This window comes from Paroedura picta, chromosome 16 (genome assembly GCF_049243985.1).
Source record: "Paroedura picta isolate Pp20150507F chromosome 16, Ppicta_v3.0, whole genome shotgun sequence".
In the NCBI taxonomy this organism is placed as follows: domain Eukaryota; kingdom Metazoa; phylum Chordata; class Lepidosauria; order Squamata; family Gekkonidae; genus Paroedura; species Paroedura picta.
Genome location: NC_135384.1, coordinates 12,290,341 through 12,303,858, shown reverse-complemented (window position 1 = coordinate 12,303,858; position 13,518 = coordinate 12,290,341). Strand labels below are relative to the sequence as shown.

At 41.1% G+C, this 13,518-nt stretch overlaps 2 protein-coding genes across 2 annotated transcripts; both read right to left on the bottom strand.

The window, feature by feature from the left end:
* Positions 1 to 5,781: 5,781 nt before the first annotated feature.
* LOC143825246 (olfactory receptor 14A16-like) lies at positions 5,782 to 6,693 on the bottom strand. The gene has a single exon (XM_077313271.1). It carries the CDS (start codon positions 6,691 to 6,693, stop codon positions 5,782 to 5,784), a length of 912 nt encoding a protein of 303 aa, XP_077169386.1.
* Positions 6,694 to 12,228: 5,535 nt separating this feature from the next.
* LOC143825245 (olfactory receptor 14A16-like) lies at positions 12,229 to 13,164 on the bottom strand. The gene has a single exon (XM_077313270.1). It carries the CDS (start codon positions 13,162 to 13,164, stop codon positions 12,229 to 12,231), a length of 936 nt encoding a protein of 311 aa, XP_077169385.1.
* Positions 13,165 to 13,518: the final 354 nt, after the last annotated feature.

Below are 13,518 nucleotides of genomic sequence, written 5' to 3'. Positions count from 1 at the left end.
TTCGTTTCTTGTTAAAAGAAAAAAAAAACAAAAGTCAATAGGCAGCATTAATTGGAAGATTAAACAGAAAACAATTTAAAAGAATGACATTTTATTTCACCATAAACTTTCATCAGATATCCTCTCCACCTTTATTTATTTATTTATTTGCAAAAGGATTGTCTAATAGAATCCAATTCATGACATTTGTATCCCACCTTTCTAATACTGTAAGGCTGCTTACATAGTATTCATAGGAGGTCCCCAATCCAACCACTGACTAGACTAGATCCAGACCAGATTAAAAACAATAAACACAGTGTTTCTGATTCTAATTCCTCTGCTACTTACCATCCGCTGCATCTCACTCTTAAGTCTGTTATGTGTTGCAGATGCTAACAATGTTTTGTTTGTTAACCCTTCATCCTTTCTTCTTTTTGTGCTCTTTTGGCCCTTAGGAGACCTGTTCACTGGGGATTATCAGAGCTCACATAAGGTGATCACTTTTGATTTTGTTTATCTATGGAGGAGATGCAAATCAAACTTAGGACTGCTTCCAAAAAGTTACATTTAAGTGGTAGAGTCTTAAGCCAAAACACATATGAAATAGATCAGTTGTTGGCTACCCTGATGCATAATTCAGTCTTTTTAAAAAGGCTATACCTCTCTAAGATCCTGTGACTGTCCTATCCCTCTTGTCCCTTCATAATCCAAACAGGTTCTTTTGGAAGAGGCTCGTGACCTGTCTAAGGATCCTGAAGAACATACTGTATTTGAGCCACAAGCTGCCTGTGTGAGGATAGCAATGTGCGGTGATAAAAAGAGAAGTACAGTATTTGCTGGAGTATAAGACTACTTTTCCCCCCTGAAAAACATGCCTCCAAGTGGGGGGGTCGTCCTATACGCCAGGTGCACTTCAGTTGGGATAGACATAGCTGCCCATAGTGGCCCATAGTACTGTAATGTAATGTAACAAACTCTATATTTTGAATGGAAATGTTGGGGGGTCGTCTTATACGCCTAGTCGTCTTATGCGCCGGCAAATACGATACTAGCTGTCTGCTGGGCCATTGAGGCCCTCTGGCAGTACCTGTAGGACAACTGTGATCCCATGTTATGGCTCTAACACATGAAAGACTCCAACTGTAGGCTGGTTTGTTGGTATCTGCTATTGCAGTCATAAGTTGCCATAGAGTAACATAGAGCTGGGGAAAACCCATCTTCATTAGATTTTTATACCACCCCCCCCCGTATGGCTCGGGGTAGTTTACATGGAAAATCTGGGGGGTATTACATGGAACATCATAGATATAAGTAACAGTCATAACATAATATATGCAACAATTTCAACAGATTGACAGAATATTACAACTGCTTCAATTGAACAACAATTTTGATAGTGACAACAACTTTAACAGAACCCCAAGGGAGATCAGAACCCTAGGGAGGTCAGATTCATTCAGATCATGAGGCATGTCTGGGGGGGAGAACCTATGGATGTTGTTGGGTCAGATTAGTGGAGGGTTAGATTGCTGGAGGAGCTCCCCCTTGAAGGTCCTGTGGAATTGTAGAAGTTCAGGCAGAGCCCTAATCTCTTCTGGGAGCTCTTTCCACCAGGTGGGGTCCAGGACAGAGAAGGCCTTTGTTGAGGTCTGGCATGCTTTTTGGGGGCCAGAGGCCACTAACCAATTGGCAGTGGCAGAGCATAATACTCTTTTGGGGGTATAGGCAAAGAGGGCACTGGGCCCAGACTGTGTATGGCATTTCTTCTCTTGGCAGGTAGAAGAAGAGTTGGTGGGCCTCCCCAGTGAGGATCTAGGACAAAAGGGGCAGGAACCAAATGACTTTAGATAAGACACGCTCACGGGAGGGGGCAAAATGGTCCCAGGCAGGACCAACTGTGAAGATAGAGGAGCAGGGCCAGTTGCTGAGACAGGCATTAACAGAAATGCTACCACACATCTTGTTGGGAGTATTTATTTTAAACCTGATTTGGTCTTCAATTGGGTTAATACATTATCCTCCATGGTGTCCATTAGGAGGTAGAACTGGGTGTCAGCATATTGGTGACAACTTTGGACCAACTGGGCAAGAGGGCAAAAAAAGAGAGATGTGCCTGGCCTCAGCCCAGGCCAGGGCCTTTTTGGTCCTGGCCCCAACCTGGTAAAATTGAGCTTCTGGGAGAGCTAAGAGTCTTGACAGAGGTGACAAAGTTCTGCAGGGCCTGTAAAATGGAGCTCTTCTGCCAGGTCTATAGTTAAGGCTGGATTCATATGATCAATGGGCCCCCCTCCGGCTATTGTATCTAGTGCATCCTCTTGTCAGATAACTGTAGGAGGTAGGAAGGATCTTGCCATCTTAGCTTTGTGGGAAACTGATGTTTAAGGGTGATTTTTATGTGGACTTGAATAGTATTGAGGAGACTGTAACTCTCTGTGGGACTCCACATTTGAGTTCACAGTGGTGATTACCACTCTTTGTCCTCAACCTTGGAGAAAGGTGAGCAGCCATTTTAGGGCTGTGTCAGCAAGGTGGTAAGCAAGAAGCTCATGGTCACCACTATTGAATGCTGCTGACAGGTCTAGTACTATTAGCAGCACTGAGCCACCTCAGTCCAGCTGGTGCCAAGGGTCATTTGTTACGGCAGCCAGTGCTGTTTCTACCCCATGACCAGGTTGGAAGACAGACTGGAATGGATCAAGGACTGAAGCTTCATCCAGATATGCTAGTAACTGATCTGCAGCTCAAGCTAAGTTTCTGAGTGATTTTTTTTTACAAGACCAGCATTGTGTATGCATTGTGTATGCAATTGCATCACTTCCATGGAAAATACACTTGTCAGTCCCCTAGACAGACATCCCTTACATCCACATTACATTGCCTGTTGCAATTTTTAAAAATACCTATGTAGGCTGTGCAGCTATGTCATTTCAAAAAATAGAGAGACAGGGTAGATCTAGGGAAGGGATCACTAGAAACTCTACATTTTTACCATAGACATTCAGGTGATTCCTAGAGCTACCCTACATCACTTCTGGGTCTTCCTTGGAACTGATTTAGCAGTGTACACAATGGCACACACCTCTCATGTCCTTGCCCCTGAACATCCCATGTGATGCCATGCATGGTTTGACAATCCTACATTGAAAGCCACTGAAAGGTCCAGGAGAATCACCAGAGTTGCATTCTTTCTGTTTATCTCCCAGGACAGGTCATCTATCAGGGTGACTACGGCTGTTTCAGTCCCAAAATCAGACTTGAAAACAGATTGTGATACATCCAAACAATGTGCCATTAGGGTGGGCAGGTGGGGATGCCTTGGTTCCATGACAAATGGTCCCCCATTTACAGAAAGAAGGCTGAGAATATTGTAATTCAAATATTATCATTCAAAAAGAGCTTATTTTGAAATTAAATGACCATTGTCTTTGTGTAAGTTGCCACAAAAGCAAGCAAAAAATCCGCTTTGGTAAAGAAAGTGTACTAATGGACTAAAAAGAAATTACTGCTTTCTGTAAACCCATTTAATTAATCTCCTAAGGATTGAGAAGGGGAGGGAAGGATGAGTCTATAGCTGGCTCATTGATTAAGCGATCCTACTTTCAGAGCTAGAAATAGAACAAGGTTTACATTAACTTCCAGTGGAGCTTCTGGTTCACTGGGGAGCCAACTCTGTCATGTTGTTATTATTACCACCCTTTCAAACTTTAGATCATTCTGGCTACATTTAATTAGCTCCCTGGAGAGAGCTCATAAAAAATAATTAGAAGCGTTGATGAGAATGCTTTGGATCATACATTCCAATTAGTATAACTAAGTGCAGTTATCCAAAGAGCTTCCCAGGTGTTCCGTAGACTTCTTATAGAAATTAATTGACCCTCAAGTGGCCCCATGGCATCCTTGTAGGAGTTTCTCTGAGAGTGAAGTTTAAAATAGTGATTAGCAGCCTATTTCTCAAGCAGGTTCATGCTGATGTCAAATATAGTTACAGGCATCATTTCCAGTGAAACGTATTCCAGCCAAATCACAATCTCTAATCCCATCCCAGCCCATCCTTTATAGAAAAGAGATGATTTAGGGTTGTACTGAACCAAATTTTCTGTTGGTAAAAAAGAAAAGAAGCAATGCTAGGGATCAGGGACCTACATGGACACGAGTCGCATGGGGTGGGAGCTATAGTAAAGACACAAAGTGGGCAAGAACGAACAAAATAGCACTTTGTGTTCATTTTTGAATGTCACCTTTGCTCTTTCAAACCCAAAACCAAATTTTGAGTCCAGTGGTCCCTTTAAGACCAATAAAGTTTTATTCAAGGTATGTGCTTTTATGTGCACCCTTAAGATACTTGTGCACAGAAGTGCACTTAAGCATATAATTCAAGGGTGAATGACATGAAAACATAGAACTTGAATATGTTGGTCATCTTTGAGCCCAAAAGGCTCTCCTGCGAGTCAATTTTCCCTGTTCCAGTTCTTTATGATTTTTTTGTGGAGGGAAGAAGGAACTTGTTGGCCTGGTCTTCCTGGCAGCAAACCAAAGTAACCAGATGAGGAAGTTGCTAGAGGAACACATGAACCACACTTTTATCCTTTCTCACTCCCTCATACAAATATGTATTTGTAACATATAGCTGGTGACCCCAGCTCAATTCCCCTTCTCAACATGCACTCATAACTCATTTAATAGGCAAATCATAGAAGAATGTAATCAAGCGTCCTTCTCCATATTCTACATTTTTATGGGGCTCCCTGGATTTTCTAGCTATCATCATCTTCACTGTAGCTTTTCTGGTTAGCATGATGGTGTTATACAGTGAGGGAATCTTTTTTATCCTGCATTACCTGAGCACCAAGGAACAATTCATTGTGGCACAGAAGGTCCCCCCCCTGCATATTGGTCTCCATCACTGGCTCATTGCTTGTTCCCCAAATCTTACATTATCATTCTTAACTCCAGAGATTTTCTAATGAAAAGAAAATAATAATTAAACCTGAATCTAAAATGGTCTTTTTATGTGTGGTTTTGTCTATAATTAGTCTTTTCCTATGATATTTCATTGCAAGAAGGCTAGTGTAAATGGCTCTCATCAAACACCTTCTCTAGAAGAATCATAGAATCATAGAATAATAGAGCTGGAAGGCACCTCATGGGTCATCTGGTCTAACCCCCAGCTTTATCAGTGCTGTGGTGAGCTGAAGGTCACCCAGCTGGCTGCATGTGGGGGAGCGGAGAACTAAACCCTGCTCACCAGATGAGAAGTCCACTCTCCTAACCACTACACCAAGCTGACTCTCTATAAGACAATTTGCAAGCAGGGAGCGTGAAATGGAGGCAAGAGGAAATACTGGGGCTTCTGCACTGCTCCAAAAGTTCATAAGCTGTTGGGGACCTGAGCAAGCCAGTTCCCCTATTTGGCTCTCTTTCCCCTTTATCTGAAAACAAGAACAAAAAAAGTTCTGCTTAGTTTGAATACTCTGCGAATGCGGAGAAACCTTTTGACAGGCAGGCTGGCATAAATGGCCCAAGGAAGTCACTCACGCTTTGTTTATGTGTTGCCATAACTGGCCACAGCTTTATTTCAGTCCAAGAGTGTTAGCTTGGCATAGGGAGGAGTCCAGTGATGTGGTCATCCGACAACGCCCCCTCCCAAATCTCCCAGATCTCCCAACAGGCTGCATGTGGAGGAATGCAGAATCATGCCAGGCTCTCCAGATTAGAAGCTACCACGCTTAACCACTACACCAAGCTGGCACTTTGAGATTTTTCATGAAGTTTCATTTTAAGTGAAATTGAAAAAGACCTCTAGTGAATCAATTTCCACAGAGCGCCTTTGATATCTTTGTTTCTCATGGTATATATTAATGGATTCAGGAATGGTGGAATAACACAGTAAGCTACAGCAGCCACCAGATCCATCTTGGATGGAGTCCTGTTGATTGGCCGGAAGTAGGCAAAGACCCCAAAGAAATAGAACATGAAAAGCACAATGATATGGGGCAGGCAGGTGGAGAAGGCCTTTTGCCTTCCCTCCACAGATGGGATTCTCATCACTGCTTTGAAGATCTGCATGTATGAAAGGAGGATGAAAAGGAAGCAGCTAAAGTAGATGCAACCAGTTAGGGTAACAGCCCCAACTTCAAGGAGATACAGGTCAGAGCAGGTGATCTTCAGCAGTTGTGGGATCTCACAGAAGAACTGGTTGATGACATTGGAACAGAAAGGGCTTGCAAATGTTGCTCCAGTATGTAAAGTTGCTGTTAGAAGACCAAGTATCCATGCAAAGACTGCCATTTGGATGCAGGCAATTCTGTTCATGACAGTCTCATAGTGCAGCGGGTGACAAATGGCAGTATAGCGGTCATAGGCCATTACGGTCAGAAGGAAGAATTCAGATGCTCCAAAGAGAACAAAGGAAAATAATTGGATGACGCAATGAGAATACCAGATCCACCTTGTTTTCATTAAGGCATTGGCCATAGCTTTGGGGATGGTAACCGAGATGTAGCCAAGATCAACAACAGACAGATTTAAGACAAAGAAATACATTGGAGTATGGAGGTGGTGGTTGAGAACTATTATGGTGATGATGACAAGATTCCCAATCAGAGCCACAAGATAAGTTAAGAAAAAGGCCATAAAGTATAAATTTTGCACCTCTGGAATTTCAGAGAAGCCTATAAGTAGAAAGTAGGTGATGGTGCTTTTGTTGGGCATTTCCTCCTCAGGGCATCTCATGTAGCATCTGCAATGGAACAGCAAAGTTATAGGTTCAGGCAGAAAATAAGGTCTGGTCACTTGAGCCAATAAAGATAAGAGTTCTTCAGTATCGTCTCATGGAATTCACACTGAATCATGTTCAAATCAAATGTTCTGCATCGTGAAAATCCTTCTGAAGAACTGACAATTCTCTGTTTCAGAGCCCCGATTCAAGTGGACAACAAAAATGGAGTCCAATAGCCCCTTTAAGACCAACAAAGATTTATTCAAGGCGTGAGCTTTTGAGTGCAAGCAGACAAAATAGAACAAGAATCATGAGAGTGCAGATATATAGCAAAGGTAAATTAGTGGTAAATTAGTAAGCTGTATCATAGTAACCAAATTATGCCATAGGATTGCTAAAACAGCTAATCGGTCCTTTTGAGTTCAGTTGTAGTTCACAAAAACATTGGAGAAATAACACTGTCCAGGTTGGCAATTAATGGCAGACACTTTCCCAGTTGTGAAAAGAAATACTTAAAAGAGACTAGTTGCTTGCCCCATCCATCTCCACCCAAGCATGGAAGCATCCCTGCAAGTGACAATCTGGGCTGGCAAGTTATCTTGTACTGAGACAAGAGAGTTATATTCAAAATCATATTACATATTACTAATATCACATTACATTCAGATTGTTCAAAATAAAAAAAAAATCAAAAGGTTATTGCTTCTATTAGGTTACTGCTCCACATAATGAAATGTATATTTGGTGAAAGAAGGAAGAAAACTAAAGATGCTGCATATTGAAAGCTTTTAAATTTGAGTCCTGTCCATCTCTTGGAACCCACATTGAAACTTGATTAACTAAAATTATGTAAAGGCATCTATCCAAATGAGACCAGGGTTTACTACATTGAAAAATTTAATGTGTTGAAATATCTTTATATCCCCCCCTTTACTCTCATATTTACATGTGTGCCAGAAGCTGCTGGTCATTTAGCCCAGGGGTAATCAACCTGTGGTCCTCCAAATGTTCATGGACTACAATTCCCATGAGCCCCTGCCAGCATTTGACTACCCCTGATTTAGCCTATGGCAGCAAGCTACTGCAAACATGAGTGGGTATTATAGATCACTGAAAAATAGTACAGGGGAGAAAAATTGAAAAGTACAGCTGAAGAATGGAATTTCCTTCCTTCCTTCCTTCCTTCCTTCCTTCCTTCCTTCCTTCCTTCCTTCCTTCCTTCCTTCCTTCCTTCCTTCCCCATATACTGACAAGTATACCAAACATCACACAAACACAAGTGCTATAATCTAGTCATCACAATGCAAGCAAATATTCATGCAAGCCAGAAAACAGCAAAACCTTTTTGCAGAATAGAATTTATAACCTCCTGCAAGCTGTTCCAGTGACCCAAGCAGAACAGAAAACAGGACTGGATAGGAGTTATACAGTTGGCATGTGGATTTGTTGACAATATTTGCATTATCTGCAGATTGCTTCCATTAGACCACATTCTTTCCCTCTTTGCCAAACCTTTGTATACTTTGATCAATATTTGAAGACATTCTCTCTCCATCCGTTTGATATTGTATAACTCAGAACAAAGCAGCAGAAACAAAAGCTTCAGATTGGAAATACGCTCTGATATTTGAGTATTCAGAGAGTCATTCCCTGAGGTTAGCAAAGCTCAGAGGTGAAAATTCTATAATTTGTGTACACATTCAGTGAAATTAAAAAAGACGCAGGTGAACTACTAAATGATATGCAAGAATCTGAGTGTTGGTGTAAAGAGAGCCTAACCCTTTGACTTCCTCTTTCAAGCATATTAGTGGATTTTTATGACATTGGGGCTGTCAGAAAATGGGAATGGAATGGAATGATGAATGGTTTGGGTATTATATGATCTGGCCAACCTCTCCCCCTCCTTTCTTGTGGGTCTGGCCTTCATGGCTGCAAACTAAGGCAAGAAGATAAGGAAATTGCCAAAGAAACACACGTACTTATTATCCTTTCCCATTCCCTTTTGCAAATGTGTACTTGTATTATACGGCTGGTGATCCCAACTCCATTCCCATTTTCTTCATGCACTTGTAATTTGTATAATGAGCAAATCATAGTAGCATGTGATCAAGTGTTCTTCCCCATATTCTGCTTTGTATCCAGCTCCCTGGATGTTCCAGCCATCATTTTTACTGTAGCTTTTTTGGTAAGCATGTTGGCATTTCATAGTGTTGGACTCTTCTTTATTCTGGGTTACCTGAGTACCAAGGAGCAATTCATTGTGACTTGGAAGGCTTCTTCCATATTGAACCTCAACACTAGTCTATCCTCATTCTCCGAAAATCTTATACTATTATTCCTAACTCAAGAAAGTTTCTTATAAAAATAGAAGTCTAATTAAACCTGAATTTAAATTGTTCTTGTTCACTGTGGTTTTGCCTATAATTATTTATTTTCCTATGTTATTTCACTGTAAGGAAACTTGTATAAAGGCAGCGGGTTTGATCCATCTGACCCATAACAGTTTCTCCCAATTTTCCTTACTACAGTTCCCATTCTACAGATCTTCTGTCCATGCAGGTCCCATGATTTGCATCATAGTTTTCAAAGGTCAAAGTCAGACTCCTCCCTGAATGACCACAATCTATTTTCTGAATAGTTCTTTAAATCTTTAATTATATGAGTTCTACAGATATAAGCTTCAGATAAAATCTGAATTTCAGAACTCTGAAATGCTCTGCAGGTATGAATCTGCTGATGATCCCAGGAACCTGGGAAGCATACCTGGCCATGACAAGGGCCAGGGCCTTATTGGTCCTAGCCACTACCTGGTGGAATAAGCTCCACAAAGAGCTGTGGGCCCTGTTGGAGCATTGTAACACTGAATTAATTTCTAAAAGATTATTAAAGAAGGCCATACTCTGGCTACCACTAGGTGACAAGATACTTTATTCACAAGATGATCATGTTGCAGTGGGGTGTAGGTATCAACATATTAGCCTTAGACCATAACAGTCTAGAGGAAGAATTCCAGTGTTATAAAAGAGGAATTCAGAATATGCAATTTGTCTGGTTCCTAATAAACAAAGTCCATAGCAGCTAAATTCACCAGGAAAAAGTACAGCCAAGTATAAAGACATTGGTGGAAAAGAACAGCAACCATCATTGGCAGGTTTTCTGTCAGGACTGCCAGAAAAAAATGATGAAACATAACACAAAGTACAGAATCTCTTGGATCTCAAGGAATTGTCGAAGAAGAAACTTGGTTATGATGCTCCAGTTGGCCATGCCATTATCAGTGTCCACTGGGAGACATTTCCGCTGGGAAAAGCAGAGAAAGAAAGAGGGGGAATAGAACACTGAATCTAGTAGACCTTATGCATCAGTTTATGATTAAAGAGATTCTGTCAGAATAATCTATAGCATAAATCAAACTTACAAAATTACAGCAACATTTCATTGCTGATGTTTAGAAAACAAATGGGAATTTTAATGGGGTTAGTTGTTGTGACCCGCCTCGAGCCTGTCGGGAGAGGCGGGAAATAAATCTAAAAATAATAATAACAATAACAACAACAACAACAATAATAATAAAGGGAAGGTTTGAAAAATAATAAAATGTAGACTGCTGATTCCAAGGATTCCCATGGTCATTGGGTGCCATGGTTCCTATCAACACCTTTTTAGTGCCCTCCAAGTGTTTTTAGAAAGTGGTAGGATCAGGTCAGTCTGTTGATGACCAAAACATCTGATTGCCATGGCAGATTTTATTGGATTTGGCAGCAGGTCCTGTCACCATACAAGGCTCTTCACTGCGTCAGCCACTCTGTGACTGGCTCCACCTTCTATGGCGGCTATTCTGTGGCAGTCATTTTGTGACTGTGCCCACCACATCAAAGGTACCCACATGCTTAAAATGTTTTAGGAACCCTGGCTACTTCCAACCCATTTCTTCTGATGGCCTAAATTTATTAGATTTATCTACATTTATTAGATTATCTTCATTAAATTGCAAACTACCTTGCACTGATTTCCGTATCTCAAAAAGACATCATTCCAAAAATTTAGTGATACTCCCAAATTATTTCAAATTGTTTCATTAATGAACTGTTTTTTGTGTGATCCCTACTACTTGTACGACTACAAGGATTTGTACTACAAATACAACTGATAATACAGTACTGTGCAGTGGTTGGTGAGCTTAGTTTTGTTAAAAGGAATTACCCTTTACTCAATTTCTGCCTGGAATCCAGCAATCCACTCCTTTTTCTTTTTTTTTAAAGGATTTGGAGTCTATTTTGAATGAATTTTGTCACAAAAGGAGCAGGAAAGGAGGTCCTATAATGTTTCAAAATTTCATTCAGTTGGTGTTCCGAGACAAGCAATGCCTTCCTAAAGCTTCATCCCCTCCTGCTAAAGTACCCTGTTGTTTCCTACATTGACAACATTTTATTCAAAGTTCAAACTTTCATGTGCATGCACGCTTTGTCAAATACAGAGGAAGTGTGCATGCACACAAAAGCTATCCCTTGAATTAAAAATGTGCCTCTGATCTCAAATTTTGTTCTGCTGCTTGAGACCAACAGGGCTACCCACCTTAATCAGATATCATCACTGTCATGCATCATGGTTTAGTCCTGGCATCGACATTCAGTTGGATATGTGAAGGAAAGAAGGAGGGGGGGGATACTCTGGCCTGAGCTGGCAGAGAGTATTCCCCACTTTGTTAGATTCAGACAGAAGGGCTTCCAGATTCAAGGCAGTTTTGGACCTCTGCATCTCTCTCTCTCTCTCTCTCTCTCTTTCTCTCTCTCTGTCCTTGTGTTTAAGCAAGGAAAGGGCCACCTATGAGACAGGACATTCCAACTGATTCAAATCAGCTTTGTTCAAAGTCAAATCTTCAGCACTGTATTATATTGGGACGAGGATCCAGGAGCCCCAGGTTTGAAACCTCCATTTGCCTTGAGAACTTACTTTACCAGTCACACATTTTCACTCTAACCTACTTGACAGGGTTGATAATCAGGGGGAAGGATCTTACTTAGCCACAGGGAGAGGGAAATGTGGACTGTAAATGGAATAAATAAAATAATTTAGCTGCTCTCACAATGCATTCATGAAAAAGCAAGTGTAAACTGAAGTGAGTTTACTTATCATTCAAAATGATAAGGCACCAGAAGCTGACTTACAATTGGGGAGTTGGTGGCGATGGAAAATTAAGGGGGGAAATGGCCAGTACAAGTATGGTAGACCTGGGCCCATTCTGCACCTACATTAGCTAATGCGCTTTCAATGCCTTTTAGAAGTAGATTTTTCTGTTCTGCACAGGAAAATCCAGCTGCGAAAGCACTTTGAAAGTGCATTATCCAATATGTGAAGAATGGGCACTGGTATTTTTGAAAATTCCAGAGAACTGCAAGATATTCATTTTCATAAAGGCATCAGCCCCAAACTATCTAAAGATAGTCCCATCATGAACATGCCACCAGGTTCATCCAAACTTAGATAACTTCACCCGGGTTGGAGCCGTGCAATCTGAAAACAAGTCTCTAAATGGAACTTGGATGTTTGTGTCCATGTGACAGCTTCCAAAGCGCAGCTAGGATATCCTTGTTCCTCATGCTATAGATGAGGGGATTCATAAATGGAGGGACCATAGAATACAGCACAGCAAGAAGTAGATCCAAACCTGATGATGTCCTAAATGTCGACCCCAAGCAAGCATAGAGTCCTGTGAAATAGAACAAGCAGAGCACAGCCAGATGAGGCAGGCAGGTCGTTAAGGCCTTTTTCCTTCCCTGCGTTGAAGGGATTTTAAACACAGCCCTAAAAATGTGCACATAGGAAACAATGGTGAAAAAGAAACAGGTGATGCATATGAGTGCAGTAAGGATAAGAGCTCCAATTTCCATGAGGTAGGAGTTATCACAAGAAAGTTTCAGCAGTTGTGGGATTTCACAGAAGTACTGGTTGATGACATTGGAGCAGAAAGGGATGGCAAATGTGCAAGCGGTGTTCAACGTTGCGTCCAACATCCCAAACATCCATGCGCTGGCAGCCAATTTTATGCAGACGCCCATGTTCATTTCTTTTACATAGTTCAGGGGGTTGCAGATGGCAACATAACGGTCATAGGCCATGACCGTCAGGAGGAAGAACTCTGAGGCACCCGCCCAGAAGAAGAAGAAGACTTGTGCCATGCACGCAAAGTAGGAAATCATCCTCGTTTTCATCAGAGAGTTGGTCATGGCTTTGGGCACTGTGACTGAGATGAAACTGAGGTCAATAGCAGCTAAATTAGCCAGGAAAAAATACATTGGCGTATGAAGATGTCGGTTGAGCGTTACAACTGTTATCATGAGAACATTCCCAACCAAGGCTGCCGTATACATAAGCAAGAAGCCCAAAAAGTGTAAAATGTGCAATTTTGGAATGTCAGAGAATCCTAAGAGCTGGAATTCAGTCAAAACACTTTGGTTGGCCATTTCCTTCATGGCAAAACTGTACGCTGCCTGTAGTTAAAAAACAAAAATCTTGCATTGGTCTATGTCAGATCATGGAATCATAGATTCAGATTCAGAGTACCTTTATTGGCATAAAATTGCAAAGCATAAAAGGAAAATTTCAAACAGTTTCAGATGTAAAATCTATCATAAAAGATTTTCATTGAAAATTGCCAGTAAAAACTTTGCTACTTTTATAATAGTTGCTGAGTCCCTCACATTTAATATCATTTTAATCCAGTGTTTCTCATTAACACAGCTGAATCTCAATTTCTTCAGATAATTAGCTAATGGGCGACGAAATACTTCAAACTTAGGACACACCAGAAGTATATG

Excerpts from the sequence above, each read along its gene's own strand:
- LOC143825245 (XM_077313270.1), bottom strand. The coding sequence starts at position 13,164 with ATGGCCAACCAAAGTGTTTTGACTGAATTCCAGCTCTTAGGATTCTCT.
- LOC143825246 (XM_077313271.1), bottom strand. The coding sequence starts at position 6,693 with ATGCCCAACAAAAGCACCATCACCTACTTTCTACTTATAGGCTTCTCT.